This window comes from Betta splendens, chromosome 6 (assembly GCF_900634795.4).
Source record: "Betta splendens chromosome 6, fBetSpl5.4, whole genome shotgun sequence".
NCBI classification, from domain to species: domain Eukaryota; kingdom Metazoa; phylum Chordata; class Actinopteri; order Anabantiformes; family Osphronemidae; genus Betta; species Betta splendens.
The window spans coordinates 7,349,301-7,362,856 of NC_040886.2; the positions used below are offsets into that span (position 1 = coordinate 7,349,301).

Sequence of the window (13,556 nt, forward strand, 5' to 3'; positions counted from 1 at the left end):
TTCGTCATTACTCCAACCCCCAACATGCTGCTCTTAGCCCCAACCCCAGTATCCTCTATTCCGAGCCTGCGGCGATCCAGGATCAAGGCCCAAGTCGTGTTATGGGCTTCTTGTGACTTTTGAACTGCGATGAGGCGGGGGCTTATCGTTCCCTTTAGAACTGATATGAGAGTGGATAATCTGTGATCAGGCCTGGTTTAGTACAGAGGAATCAGCTGGTCAGTTCTTGTCACTTGCCTTTCATCGTTGTGTTACAGATGACACAGTTATGCACACTTCTCCATACTCTGTCAGTGTGGTTAAAATAATTGCATAGGATGATATTGCAATTGCTATTGCAATTAATCAAGACCAAACACTGCAGCTGTAATATTGCAATCACAGTGTGAAGTGCACTTTCCTCTCGTTAATCATGTTGAAGTGTCCTAATTAAACGTACCCACAGAAAATGTGACAGATAAATGAACAGTAGACGTGAGAAAGTTGATTTTATGTACAGTTGACTCCACTCCTTAACTCATACATGTCTAACACTTGGATGTGTTTAATGAAGACACACCATGTAGTACTGTTGAAGACCAGCTCTTGAATCATTCCATCTGTTCAACCACATCACCTAAAACCATGTACATGAGGTTCAGGCCTAATTTTAGATGTCACCACTCTCTGCACAAAGTGGCAAAATATGAACTGATTTCTTTTTTTCCCCAGATGGGTTTTGGGGGAACTTTCTGCATTTTGAACAATGTTTTACCCCATCCACACAAAAGACAGGTTTAAAGTGGTAGGATAAATGTGTCTCAGTTGAAAATCAGCCAATAGTGTGTACTAATCAGCATTCTGACATCTTTAACAGGACTAACACAAGTATGTCGAAGCTAATTTCCCTGAACCTAGCACCCAATGCTGGCTCTGTGTAGACAGAGTAGGGTTTGTAAAAGTATTTTTAGAGCAGGCTGAAGGGGTGTGATTGTGTGTGACTGTACAAATGATCAGCTGTGCTTTGTCTCCGCCAGCTGCCCCTTTGCAGATAAGATGAGTTATCCACTGTCTGTGACCTTCAGGAAAGACACGTCTCTTTAAAACGTGTCCCAGGAACATCTGAACAGGACACTGAGGAGGAGTTTTACATTTGAAAAAGACGACTTCATGAGATTTATCGTTGTCTTATTCCCAGTGGTTAATAGCTGAGCTTAGCTTAAGTTGGCTTGTTAAATTATTTTCAACAACCTTCATCTCATAGGGACATAACTATATACAAATCCCAGATTTACAAATCAGCCAAGAAAGCCAAGAGTTTTTGTGAACTGGTGATATGATACAAGATGCTTTAAAATAATTGTTCACTTCATTTGTTTTGAAGCGCGTTAGACTCATCATTGTCCTTATCATAGTTTTGTTGTCAACAAAGGAATAATATCAGCCTTCACACCAAACCTTGCTGCTCAGTTCCATTCTGTCTGGGCCTATTGACACATTTTCAGCTAATGCCAGCCTCACACTCTTTCCAGCCTGCCCTCTCGGCTCCTTTCGCTCCCTCTGGCTGCCCAGCAGGCCTGCAGACATTTCCTTGCCCCTGGAATTACAAGCCTGGTTTTGAATAGTAGGGTTGTTCCTCCATGGCTCCACCAGCTCCTCTGCTGGCTCAACCCTATCAAAGGCCCATAAACCACACATCCTGCGAGGTGCTGTTTTTTTGTGGTGGGACGAGGCCCGGAGGGGGCTGGTCAATCCCAAGAAGGGGAACACATGAGCAGAGAATGAGGCCTCTCTTTGCTGTTTAGTACGGCACAAAACTTCAAGACATTCTGTTTCCCTTGTGGGGATTCGGCTTTGAGTATTCAGAGTATAGAGTGTGTGCTCTGCTCTGATGTTGCGTCCAATTTACTGTAACAGTCAAGTTTGAGTCTCAGTATCTCACTGGCCGTTCCCTAAGAATCAACTAATAACATTTCAAACATTTCCATCTACTGTAGTAAAATATCCACAAACACTTTGAACTAGACAGTGACTGACTTCCTAGCATTGACCACTGTGGGCTTATGAGACTATTAAATTTAGTTACAGCACTGCAGGTAAAGTTGCAATACAGAGGAATCATTATGCCACAACCCTGGACAGGGTTGGGCAGGTGTGACAGGGAGACTTTAACAGAGACCCCTGTTTGTGGGACCGTTTTGTCTTGGTTCCTGAGATGGTGGCTTGTCATAACCTGCATGTTAACCAACACAGCTCTCCCATCAGTCTTTACTGGCATCCATCATTGCTTGCTCTGTGCCTTGCTTTCACTAGTTGTCAACATATGCAAATAGACAGAGCAGCTTTTCTTTGAATGACAGGGCAGCTTTTGTTGTGTCAAAGTTCATAAGGACATTAAGAACCCCCCTCCCCTCGACACACACACACACACACACACACACACACACACACACACACACACACACACACACACACACACACACACACACTTACCTGAAAGAATATGACATTGAGTCATGTGCATCACAACATTTGTTGAATATAAACATCACACAGTGTGTCTCAGCGTGTCCTTCTTTTTGTGTTTCATGTTGTTGGGGTGGGTGGTCCAGCTCTGTCAGTGACATCTCAGTCTCAGCTGTGTGCAGTCCTCTCCTCCTCCTCCCCCCCGCTGTACTTTTCCCCAGCCCAGCGGTGCCTCTGTGTCCCGACTGGCCGATGCCAAGTCGAGCTTGGCGGCGGCTCCAGCCAGCTCCAGGTCACAGAGGCCCTGTCTAGCTATGGTGCCTCCACATAACTGTGTGCGGAGACACACTGCGAAGGAAGGCAGATGTATAAACAGTCAAAGTGACTGTAGACAGCAGGAGAAGGGAGGCAGGTGGACATGTGGTAGGGAAATACAAGACATATCATCAACACATGGATGGACAATAGAGGCAGGTAGGCAAATAGGTTGACAGCATGGGGGTTTACACAGTCTCTGCTCTATAAACGTATTGATTTACTAACCAAATAGTCAAACAAACGCAAATGGCTGTATGCTAAACTAAAGGCATGATAAAAACTATATCTGTCTCACGGAGTTCAGTGAAGGGAACTCGACAGATCTACTGACTTTACTGACTTAGCACTCGAACGACGGCCTCAGCAGCCGTACGTCCTGAGCACCGCTGATAAAACCTAGCTGGTCCGTCCAGTGTGCAGTGGAGAGCAGAGGTCGGGGCGATACCGAGCGCCATGGCGAACTGACGGAAAATAACTCATAGGTGACAGAGGAGTGCTGTCAGATTTGTTTACCCGATCTGTCTCTACCTCGAAATGTCTGCAGTCTGGTCTGCAGGTGTACCCCCACACCTTTGTGTGTCTGTGTTCAGAGCTTATCAGGTGGGTGGATGGGGGCCGATATTTCATTTATACACTCTGTCAGGCTCTCTGTCTCCTTCTCATCTCCTTAGGGCCCAAGATGAGGAAAGGTATCTACTTCTCTTTGAAAAAAACTCAGAATCGTAACCCTGCGAGTCATTCTTCAGGATCGGCTTTCAGGCTTTGTATTGTTCAAGTCCCAGCCAACCAGCAGGCTTCGGCTTCCAGTTGTTTACTGTGCAAGGAAGCGAATATGTCTCCGGATAAACGCTTGCACGCCTCTGTTCCAGGTGTCTCTCGTGTGACACCCTGTTCAAAGACATTTATCTCCTCAGCCGCTCTTCTGACCGAAGGATTTTCCTAGTATTGTTACCCCAAACAAACATCCCAACTGTAGGAGCTGTAGACCTGCCCGGCCAAGCCTACAGCCCCAGGTGAGGCTGGTTGAGAATAAGAGGCTGAATGCCTGCCTTGACAAATGAGCTTTAAAGCCCTTATCACTCCCATCTCTAATGATCCCAGACAAAAGCACAAAGACATGCCAGATACGAGGAGAAGTGTCATTTCCCATTCGGGCTAAATAGTCTGTATCTGTGTGTCCAGAGTAGTTTGCTGAACTCTAAACATATGGGTTGTGCTTAGAAGTGGAACTCCTTCATCTGCATTGGTTTTCATTAGCTGTGTCTATTCCTTTCATACAAGAGCACCCATACTGGTGTCTCTGGGGCCCCAGACAGAGCAGCTGGCCACCGTCCAGAGATGAATGAGAAAAGTGGGTAAGGTTTGGCCAGAAAGCTGAAAGAGATCAGTGTACTTCCTCACAGATTCCATCTCCTCTGATGTCGAGCCACACAAACGTGACCTCCTCTTGTTGTTAGCCGAGCTTGTGCACATTCTTCTCATTCTCCGCGTGTAGCGTTAAAGCAAAGCATCACTTTGGGTCTTGTTGCATTGGGAGAGGCTAGTCTTGGAGTATCATATTCTCCCCCCTCCCCCCCAGTCTTTTCAAAGGTGTCTTTGGAACTTTGCAGCTTGCTTCTTTGCAGAGGGCTGCAACTGTAGTGCGCTTTTATTCTTAGCCTTTACAAAAGCGGTCCAGGTGTGACTCCGACTTGGAGGGAAAGTGAAACGTTCACAGAAATCTCTCTGAAAGCTCCTTTTCAGTAAAACATTTATCACATTAACATGTAAGTGGTGTGACCAAAATCAGTTTATTTGGATGGAATTGCTAAAATCAATGGATCTCACATGGGAAAACATAACATCCATGAGACTCAAAATTTGTTTATCCAAGAACATATCCAAAAATCTGTAAATACATTGCTTCTTGCTGAGTGTTTGAGCAATGAGGCGATGATGGCAACAGATACCTAGCAAACTGTTCAGAACAGCCTGAACATGCAGATCAACAGTAGCGTAGTAGATTATATTACAGAAGTGGTTTGAGAGGTTTGTTTAGACTTCATGCATCATTTAACCAACTACTTTGCTTCACTGATGGCTCATCATTGGAACATATTGCCACAATCCAGCTCCGCTACACTTCTCAGCCTGTAAAAGAGACAGATACTTTATGTAGTCACATTGCACTGTGTGGCGTTCCAGAGGCGTTTGGTAGCTTTGCACTGTTACACATATAAATGTGTATGCACACGTCAGTCACACACATCGGTTCAAACAAACCTCAGGCAGGCCGTCAGACTGACCAAACACACCAGACTAGTGTCCAGATCAAACAGGGCGTCTAGATGCTAACCAGCAGCTGAACAAACAGCCCGACCTCTAAAGTGCGCTCGCTTCTCCCAGCGTTCAGCTCCTCGCTCTCTTATTTAGTTTGGATCAAAACAATCGGGGGCCTCCGGGCCACTGTGACGTCTGCGGTGACTGATCTCACTCCTGCTCGCTTCAGGCCTATAGGGGCGTCGTCTCCACAGCCGCGGCTTCATGGCTCTTGCCATTTGGCAGGAGTCGGTCTCGTTGGCTGAGGTTATTACGTTTCATTTAAATATCACCCTGTTGAAGGCTACTGACACACGTGAAAGTGTTTATTTTTCCTCCTGTAGTCCTCTTTCCTCACATCTGTTTTTTTTACCGTTGGACTTCATTCTACTTACAGTAGCTGCAGTCGCTGCTTCTCAATCTGACTAATAAAAAACTGTGGGTGCAGAAACAAACCTGAGGTCTCTGCATCAAGAACCCAAATCAGTGCTGCTGCTGCATTTCCTGTGTTGTCCGCTGGAGCTGTTCAGTGCCTGTTGATATATACTTATACTCGGAAGTATGGGTATGGCAGCGTCGCCTCCTGTAAGTCACTTCATGAGAGTAGAACCAGACTTCTGCTGGATCATAAGTCATCCCAAAGGACAGTAGTTGAGCTCCCAGTGTTTGAAGTAAGTATTATGGGCCAGGCTCTTTTCCACTCTGATTAAACTGTCATTCTCTGGATCACAGTAGCCTGTGGCACTTCCTCTGCAACTCTCTCTGTGGTTTTGGAAGCTGCTTACATGTCAGTCAGACGTTGTAACAGGGCCCACATTACAGATAAAACGCTTTTGCAAGGCTGGCAGCAGGTTCCGTGTGTAGTTTGGCTGTGCTTTCATTGAACGGCGATGATCTGTTCAGCCTCGTTGACGAGCCTGTAATGGTTCACAGAGATGCCAGTGTTCCTGACAGCTTTGCCTCATCAAAGACAAAGTAAATATGACCCATGCTGGTCATTAGAGAGGACCTGGATGCCGGTGATGTAATGTGAGACAACCACACAGGAATCAGTGACTGCGTAGTAGTCATGCCCTGAAGTCAGACAGAGGGAGCGAGCCATGTCGGACATACCAAGCTCATGATGAAGTTCTTCCTGGTCTCACCAACTAGTGAAGTCATTACACAAATGACTCCTCACTACTGCAGCTGTGATTATGGCACACAGTTTTTTTTTACTGCAGTGTGTAGCTCCCTGGTTGTTAAATAATGGTCCAAGTCAGCATATCAACTTCAGTTGTGTTTCGGTGTTTTTTCAGATTTCTGAATTCTGAAGATTTGTAAAGAAGCATAGACCAGGGAAAAGGAAAAAAATATATTTGTAAATGTGTAAATGGCCTCTAGAGCGCAGTTACCTAAATAATTCTAAAGTTGGAATGTGCAAAAGTGAAACCAGACTATGATGCCAAAATACCACGTACAGGGTACGAAACTACATGTCAAACATCATTAGGTGAGGAACTTTATTTGTTTGGGTGGAAAAGTAGAACTTCTCAGTGTTTTAGATCGTCACTCCCTCTCTCTCTCTCTGCAGACTTCGCAACAGGTGTGTGCCACATGTCCCCGTTCGTGAGTCGCCCTCACTCAAAATCAGTAACATAGTGAGCACATCATCTCCTGGTTTCAGTTGTATATGCTCTGCCACATGGTATGAATTTATCAAAGGAGCAAGACAATGACTGATAGGCTCTCAGTAATTAGGTGTGGCAGCAGAGCTTTGTTGGATTATTCCAATACGTGAATAGGAGGTCCTGATATCAGCTCTTTCCGCCATGTGATCCCCCTGTGGTGGTAATTGAAAGCGTGTGCTCAGTTAGAAGCTGATCAGCCGTTTCATAATGCTCTTTGATGGTCTTTATCCTGCCTTGTATCCAGCCTCCAGACGAGGCACAAACAACTCCCCCGGTCCTAAACTCCAGATCCGAAGCAGATGGCGGGGCCGAGCGCCCTCCTGCACGGTGCCTCCCCGGGCCGCGGCTGCTATTTCAGGTGCTGCTGATGAGCCACTATATGTGTGGAAGCGCAGCCGTGAGACTGATGTGGCGCGGCGCGTCCCAGATAGCTGTTGGTCGGAACCTGCAGTCAGCTAGAAGAAACTATTTTACAGAGTTTGCGAGAGTTTGGAGAAACCCTTGGCTGCACTCGGCAAATGCAAAAGTTATTAATTTGTTTTTTTAAGTAATTAAGTCTAATTAAGAACATCTTTTTTTATATTGTTTCAGAAAGTCTGCCTCTGACCTTTGAAAGTGGGGGAGATGTTTTTAGTGAAGCCCAGTTTCCCTTTGATGGTCAACAGGGTCCATCCTGCTTACTGGGCAGTTTCTTTGACAATGCAACAGACCCATCTGGCAAATCAGAAGCCAGCCTGAAATGCAACTTGGACATATTTGTCGGCGTGAACGGGGTTACGGTGGAAGTATGTGATTTGGCCTGCAGAGGAGCAATTGGATAATGTCCAGTCGAGAAACAAAGGGGGCTTTGGTTGAAACTGACCAAACAGCACTCTCTCATTCTTTATATCAACAGCATGCGCATTCTGGGCCACACGCACTGGATTTCCATCAGTCAGCTGGATTTGTTGCTGACAGTTTTATTGGCCTTGTTTAAATCTTGCAGGCTGCTCCCATCAACATGTACCTGACTGCGGTCGTACATTTTCTTCACTCGCTTGATAAATGCAACGACTGGCATGTGTTTTCCTACAACGTTACAGTGTCGCTTCTTGCTGTGCGATGCATACGAATGCCCAGAAGGGTAGCAGGACTGTGCCACGTAATGATGTCATCATAACTGTCTGCTCATAATCAAATGAATGAATTATTTCACTTCAACCGTACATAGGAAGCATTAATAAATCAAATCCTGTGGTTAGAAGAGAAGCGAATGTGTCGGCTCTGCTGAGCTTCACACCTGTCTTTGTCTCTGACCGCTGGTTGCCTTTCAACATAAAGGCCTTCCTTCTGCGACGTGCTGCTTTCTCTGCAATGGTCAGTGTTTGACTTGGGGAAAATGAATGATTTAATGAGTTTGCATGTGCAGCCAAGAAGGTAATTGTGTTAAATGATCCAGTGCGCTCCTTTGTGCGAGTGCCACGGTGGCTTTGGTTTAATCCCTACATCCTCTTGAGATGGAGGCATTTGCGAGATTTACCCATTAATCAAAGAAGGCCCGGTGGACTTTGATGTAGTCCCATTTAAAACCAGCATCCTATTCCATGCTCTGTGGTGGTCTCCTAGTTGTGTGAGCGCCCTGGGCCTCTAAAAGTTGTTTCAGAAATGCTGTCCTGCCACCGCCGATGTTTTTCGCTCCCTGCGGTTGATCGCTTTAACCGCCGCAGTGAGGATCTCCTTCAGATTCAATACGGACTAAACGTTCCCCTCACGCGCAGTTTGTCTCTCTCCAGGACGTTTATGTCCTTATGAGTGCCAAAAGGAAAGAGATGCTACTTGGAAATGCAAAACAATCAACAGTCTCTAAATAGATATGATGTAAATAGTTCGTTCATCAAGGTTGTGAAAGGCTTTAATGCTGATGAATGAAGCTGAGCCTTTTGCTAATTTGATTACTGCGTTAAGACGCGCGCCCATGCTGGCCCACACTCACGGATGCAGCTCTCCATCACTGGAGTCAGCGGTAGATCGCCTCTTAAGTGCCTCGATGTATTAAACTATCGATGGTCTTCAATACAGGCTCTCAGGGATCTTTTTGAGTTTTGAGAAAGACATTTGTTGCTGTGATTGTATCCAAATGCTTCCACTCTACTTTCATATTAATGAGAGTATTCATTAAGCACTGAGTTGACCACATACTCCTGGCAAAGCACGCGTTGCCACTGCTGCTGTTTTCTCAGCTTTGGTTTAGTTTTAGTGCATTTACTAAAACTGTTCTCAGAGAAGTAATAACTTAGCCACGAAAGCAGCAGATGTGTTTTATGATAGACTTGGAAGCTGAACTTCCCTCATACAAATTGGCCGACCAAAACCTCTGCGATTACAGAACTGTGATTCGCTAAAAGGAGGCTGATAAGGCACTGAAACACTGCAAGAGCTGCTATTCAAGATAGAGTATAATAAATATATAAGACACATTCTTGGAATTGCTTTATTACTTTACAACAAAAGAAAACAAACTATCTGATCCAATTTTTTTAAAAAACCTTTTGTCCAGGAGAACAGTGGCGCTAAAAAATTCAGATGTGGTCCTAAGGGCTTAATGCCTGACGTCATCTCCGGTAGAAACATCACAGCGAAACTGGTTTCTTTTTTCACGGCACTCAGTCCTGTGATCTTTACAAACAGTTTGTGACTGTGTTTCATCCACAGCCTTGAGGTTTACGGTGAGCAGTCACTCTGTGCTCCTCCCTGCCGGTGTCTGTGCGCTTCTAAATCACCTCATTAATATGTTTCCTCTGCTGAAGATGTCTGGCCCAGGCCACCTTCCATTAGGAAAAATCCATTATACACATGCCCCCGGCCAGACAGGCCACACAGAGGAAGCAATTTCTCTGCTTGTGTGTGTGAGTGTGTGTGAGGGGGGGGTGCGATGCCAGTTGCCCTACTGAGGATATAGATGTAAATGAGGGGGCAGTTTGGCGGGGGAGGAGGTGTTCTCCAAACACACATTAGGGGGTAATTTACCTGCACATGTAGCTTGTCTAAGTGACGCCTGCTGTCGCCCCTCTGCTTTCTTAAGTGGGTTACGGTTCCAGTCACAAACACTGGCTGGGCTTGTTTGCATGTGTGTATGCGCTGTTGCTGCGCTGCACGGTGACTCCAGGGGCGATGGGAATCAGGTTCCATTCATCTGCAGCCCTAATGAAGCACCTGAGACCAGTGTTGCTAACATCCCATCTCTACAAACATTCAGCAAGCCCATAAATAAAAGATAATTAGCTGTTTGACCATTCTTAACTCTAGTGTGTATGTGCTGGACTGGAGGTCCTGATTCTCTGTACGATTCTCTGTACTAAGACTCTTAGATGGTTACTGGTTGGGGTGATTCATGCACACTGGCATAGTAATATCCATTATGTGGCTTTCTTTTATCATTATCAACCAGTCCTTTTGATGAATCTCAGCCTTCTAAACTGTGTCTCTCTCGCCTCAGAAATCCGCACGCAGCTAGTGGAGCAGCAGAAATGTCTGGACCAGCAGACAGAGATGAGGGTCCAGCTGCTCCAGGACCTGCAGGACTTCTTCCGGAAGAAGGCCGAGATCGAGATGGAGTACTCCAGGAACCTTGAGAGGCTGGCCGAACGCTTCATGGCAAAGACTCGCAGCACCAAGGATCACCAGCAGTACAAGTGAGTTTAGCACTGGCTCATTTACAGGCCAGCTGGTTAAAAAGTTCATAAACTTTATTTATTTCTGTAGAGGCCTGACCTATATCCCCTAAATTAAGAAAGCAACAATACTCATAATATTAAGGATGTAGGTGCCACCTTGTGCAAACATTCACTCAGTCATAAATAAATCACACAAAGTAAATAAACCTTGACTCTTGAGTGGTTTTGGAGAGGTGACTGTGGTGTTATTCTTTCTCACTCTTGTTTTCTTTATCTCTTTCATCATGGTGCACTGCAGCTTGGCTCAGATCTTGACACAGTTATGCGCGCTGCACTGTTTGGCCTTATTTCACCATAGAACTCCACTCTTGGAAAAAAGTAGACATTAGCATATTGTTTGAACTTGTGGTGAAAACAAAAATAAGATGCGCGTGGCCTGGAAATAGCCCCTTGCTCCGTGTCCGGGGCTCCAGCAGCTGCGTGCGGCAGTAACTGGTGCAACTGGTGCGAGAGCTCTGGTATGTTCCTCTGTGGGTTCGATCGTGTGATGCACAGTTTGGTCACTTCAGTCACAAGGTAAACATTTGTCAAACACCTGGGAGCATATTTCTTGAGTAAATACAAGGCGTCCGGATAACGCTCCAAACCTCCCTGTGGGTTTTAAATCATGTGCCCTATATTTTTATAGACGAATAAACAACCGTTGGGCTTCTGTGTTCTCCAAACGCTCTGGGTTATTTTAACTGGACTGACTGGTCTGTGGTGTGAGACGTTTTCGTTTTGTCTACAGCGTTTTATTTCTTTTCCTCCTTTTTCTTTTATTTACACGACAGCTTGGCAAAGCAGCGTCAAGCTAAAGTAGCACTAAAACAAGCTGCTGCATTTTGGGTCCAGACGCTCTAAATGCTCAAGGCCAGCGCTGCCGTCACTGGAGCTTCAGGCCCAGATTAAATCACTAATGCTGAGAGAAGTTGAAAGGACTCATTCTTTCATTCAGGACTGTTAATGTGCAGTATCTGTGATGTGTTTATTTTAATCGGAAGACAGTTCCTCCATAATTTGGAGGATGCCCAACCTTGGACCTACTCTAAGCACTTACATGCATGGAGTATTTGTCTCAGTCGTCGGTGAGATTATGAACAGGCAGTAAGGTCCTGTTGACATTAAAGATTCGCAGACACAATCATGGTCAGTTGTTCATTAATCGCTCTGCTCGACCAGACCGAAGCCCGACTATAAACTGCACTGTGTGCTCAGTGTTGGCACAGTAGTGGTTCTGCCCATAATCTCTTTCTGGAGTGCAATGAAGTTTCAGACAACGCAGACCAGTGGGAGTGCCCCGTGTAGTGCTGCTGCAGTGGAAGATGGACGATGCTGACGCTTCGAGTAGAGATGGATGCTTTGAACGCGTGAAAACAATGCGGTTGGGCTGTAGCGCTGATCTGTTTCACACCACAGGTGATACGTCAGCTTTGACCTTATTTCTGTATGGTAGCTATAGTTAAGATGGCCTCTGAACTGTGATGTCATTAGATACTTATAACCGTGTGTGTGTGTGTGTGTGTGTGTGTGTGTGTGTGTGTGTGTGTGTGTGTGTGTGTGTGTGTGTGTGTGTGTGTGTGTGTGTGTGTGTGTGTGTGTGTGTGTGTGTGCGCGTGCGTGCGTGCGTGTGTGAGTAATTAGCTTTCTGCTCATTACCACTAGTTGTAATGGGAAAAACTACTGTCCCAGTTAACCTTTTAGCCAAGTGTCCTTTTAGGCCGTTACAGAAGAATGCACACTGCTCAACCCGCTATTGTGTGTTGGTCAAAGCAGCACCTGACGAAAACACGCAGTGGTTTGGCTTCTGCCCTCGAAGTGTCGCTCACTGGACAGAGGCTCAGACTGTAAATAGCCATTCATGCCATTGTCTGTTAATCCCTCATTATTAGTAATGGCAACAGCCGAATTGTCCCAGTGTCTGCGTTGATCCTTGTGCTGCAAAACAAAAACAGACCCGCGTCCGAAGCGCAGCAGCATCCATTCAGTCCCAACGGCCAAGTCCGGCCGCGCCGCAGCATCTGTTTGCACAACAAACACAGCGAGCGTTCTTGTCTGCCTCACACACACGGGTACAGAAAGTTTATTATGCATAGATAGATAGTTCAGGGAGGGACGTGGAGACGGGAGAAGCAGAAGAACCGCTGAATTATTGAGATTGCCAAAACCACAGCAGTTCATATTAAACAGGCGTCTTTTTATCTAGAATTACTGTACCATCACGGTTAACGCACATCCTCTCTGAGTGACTAGGACTCTAAAGGAGGAGAACGTGTTAGTGAGGGCTCGTGTTTCAACACTGAAGTGATTGATAATTATTCTTGTATGTATTCTTTGTATGAGAGTTCAGGCATGTTGACACCAAGCCGGCGATGCTTGAGTTACGCCGCATGACGGGTCAGAAGACACGCATTCACACACGCCGATGTGTAGCAGGTAGCAAGTTACTAGTGAGACTCCTGTTCATTTCCCTTCGTTTGCTAGAAATGAGTTTTTACCCTCTCACAGCTGTGTTAAGTCTGTGTCTGACTATGGACTCTTCCTGGTTCAGTGGGGAAATTATGACACTGCAAGATTTTCCTGCCATTATGTGGAAGTAAGCAATTCCCAGAGGTTGTTCGAGTCACAGCCTGATCTGTTTCCTTCAAGTCGCGTCACCTGAGCAACTCTTTCTATTGTTGTGTATGTAGTTTGTATAGGATGCAAACTTGTGTTGATTATTTGTGGAGGAGTTTGCTTTGAGCAGCATGGTGAGAACAGGGAGTAGAACAGGTCACTCAAGTCCCGCCTGTAGCGTCTTTGATAAGATGGTCTCAGACAGGAAGGAGGAGCTATAAATAACCTCGCTGCATTTAGGTTATGCTATGCATTTTGCAGACCCTGGCGATGTCCTGTGTTCATACTGCAGCGTCCGTATGAAGTAATAAACACACATGCGGTCTTCACACGTCTATTCAGCGCCGTGGACTCTATGTTCTGCGCTCTGCTGGTGCATCTCTTATTTATGCTGATTGCTCTTTGACAGAGAGTGGGCCGTGATGCCGCCCGGCCTTCCTGCTGCCGTGCATCTGGGACGACTACGCTATTTCGAGCTTTCCCCTGCACATGTCATGCGGGCATGTGGCAGCACTAC

General features: G+C 45.9%; 1 protein-coding gene across 6 annotated transcripts in view; it reads left to right on the top strand.

Annotated features, from left to right (window-relative positions):
* The window catches only part of srgap1a (SLIT-ROBO Rho GTPase activating protein 1a), a 53,046-nt gene that overhangs the window by 9,210 nt on the left and 30,280 nt on the right, over positions 1–13,556 (top strand). For all 6 annotated transcript variants that reach the window (XM_055509996.1, XM_055509995.1, XM_055509994.1 and 3 more), the window contains exon 2: positions 10,207–10,402. In XM_055509996.1, coding sequence (XP_055365971.1) covers positions 10,207–10,402 — 196 coding nt within the window. The remainder of the gene's footprint in view (positions 1–10,206; positions 10,403–13,556) is intronic.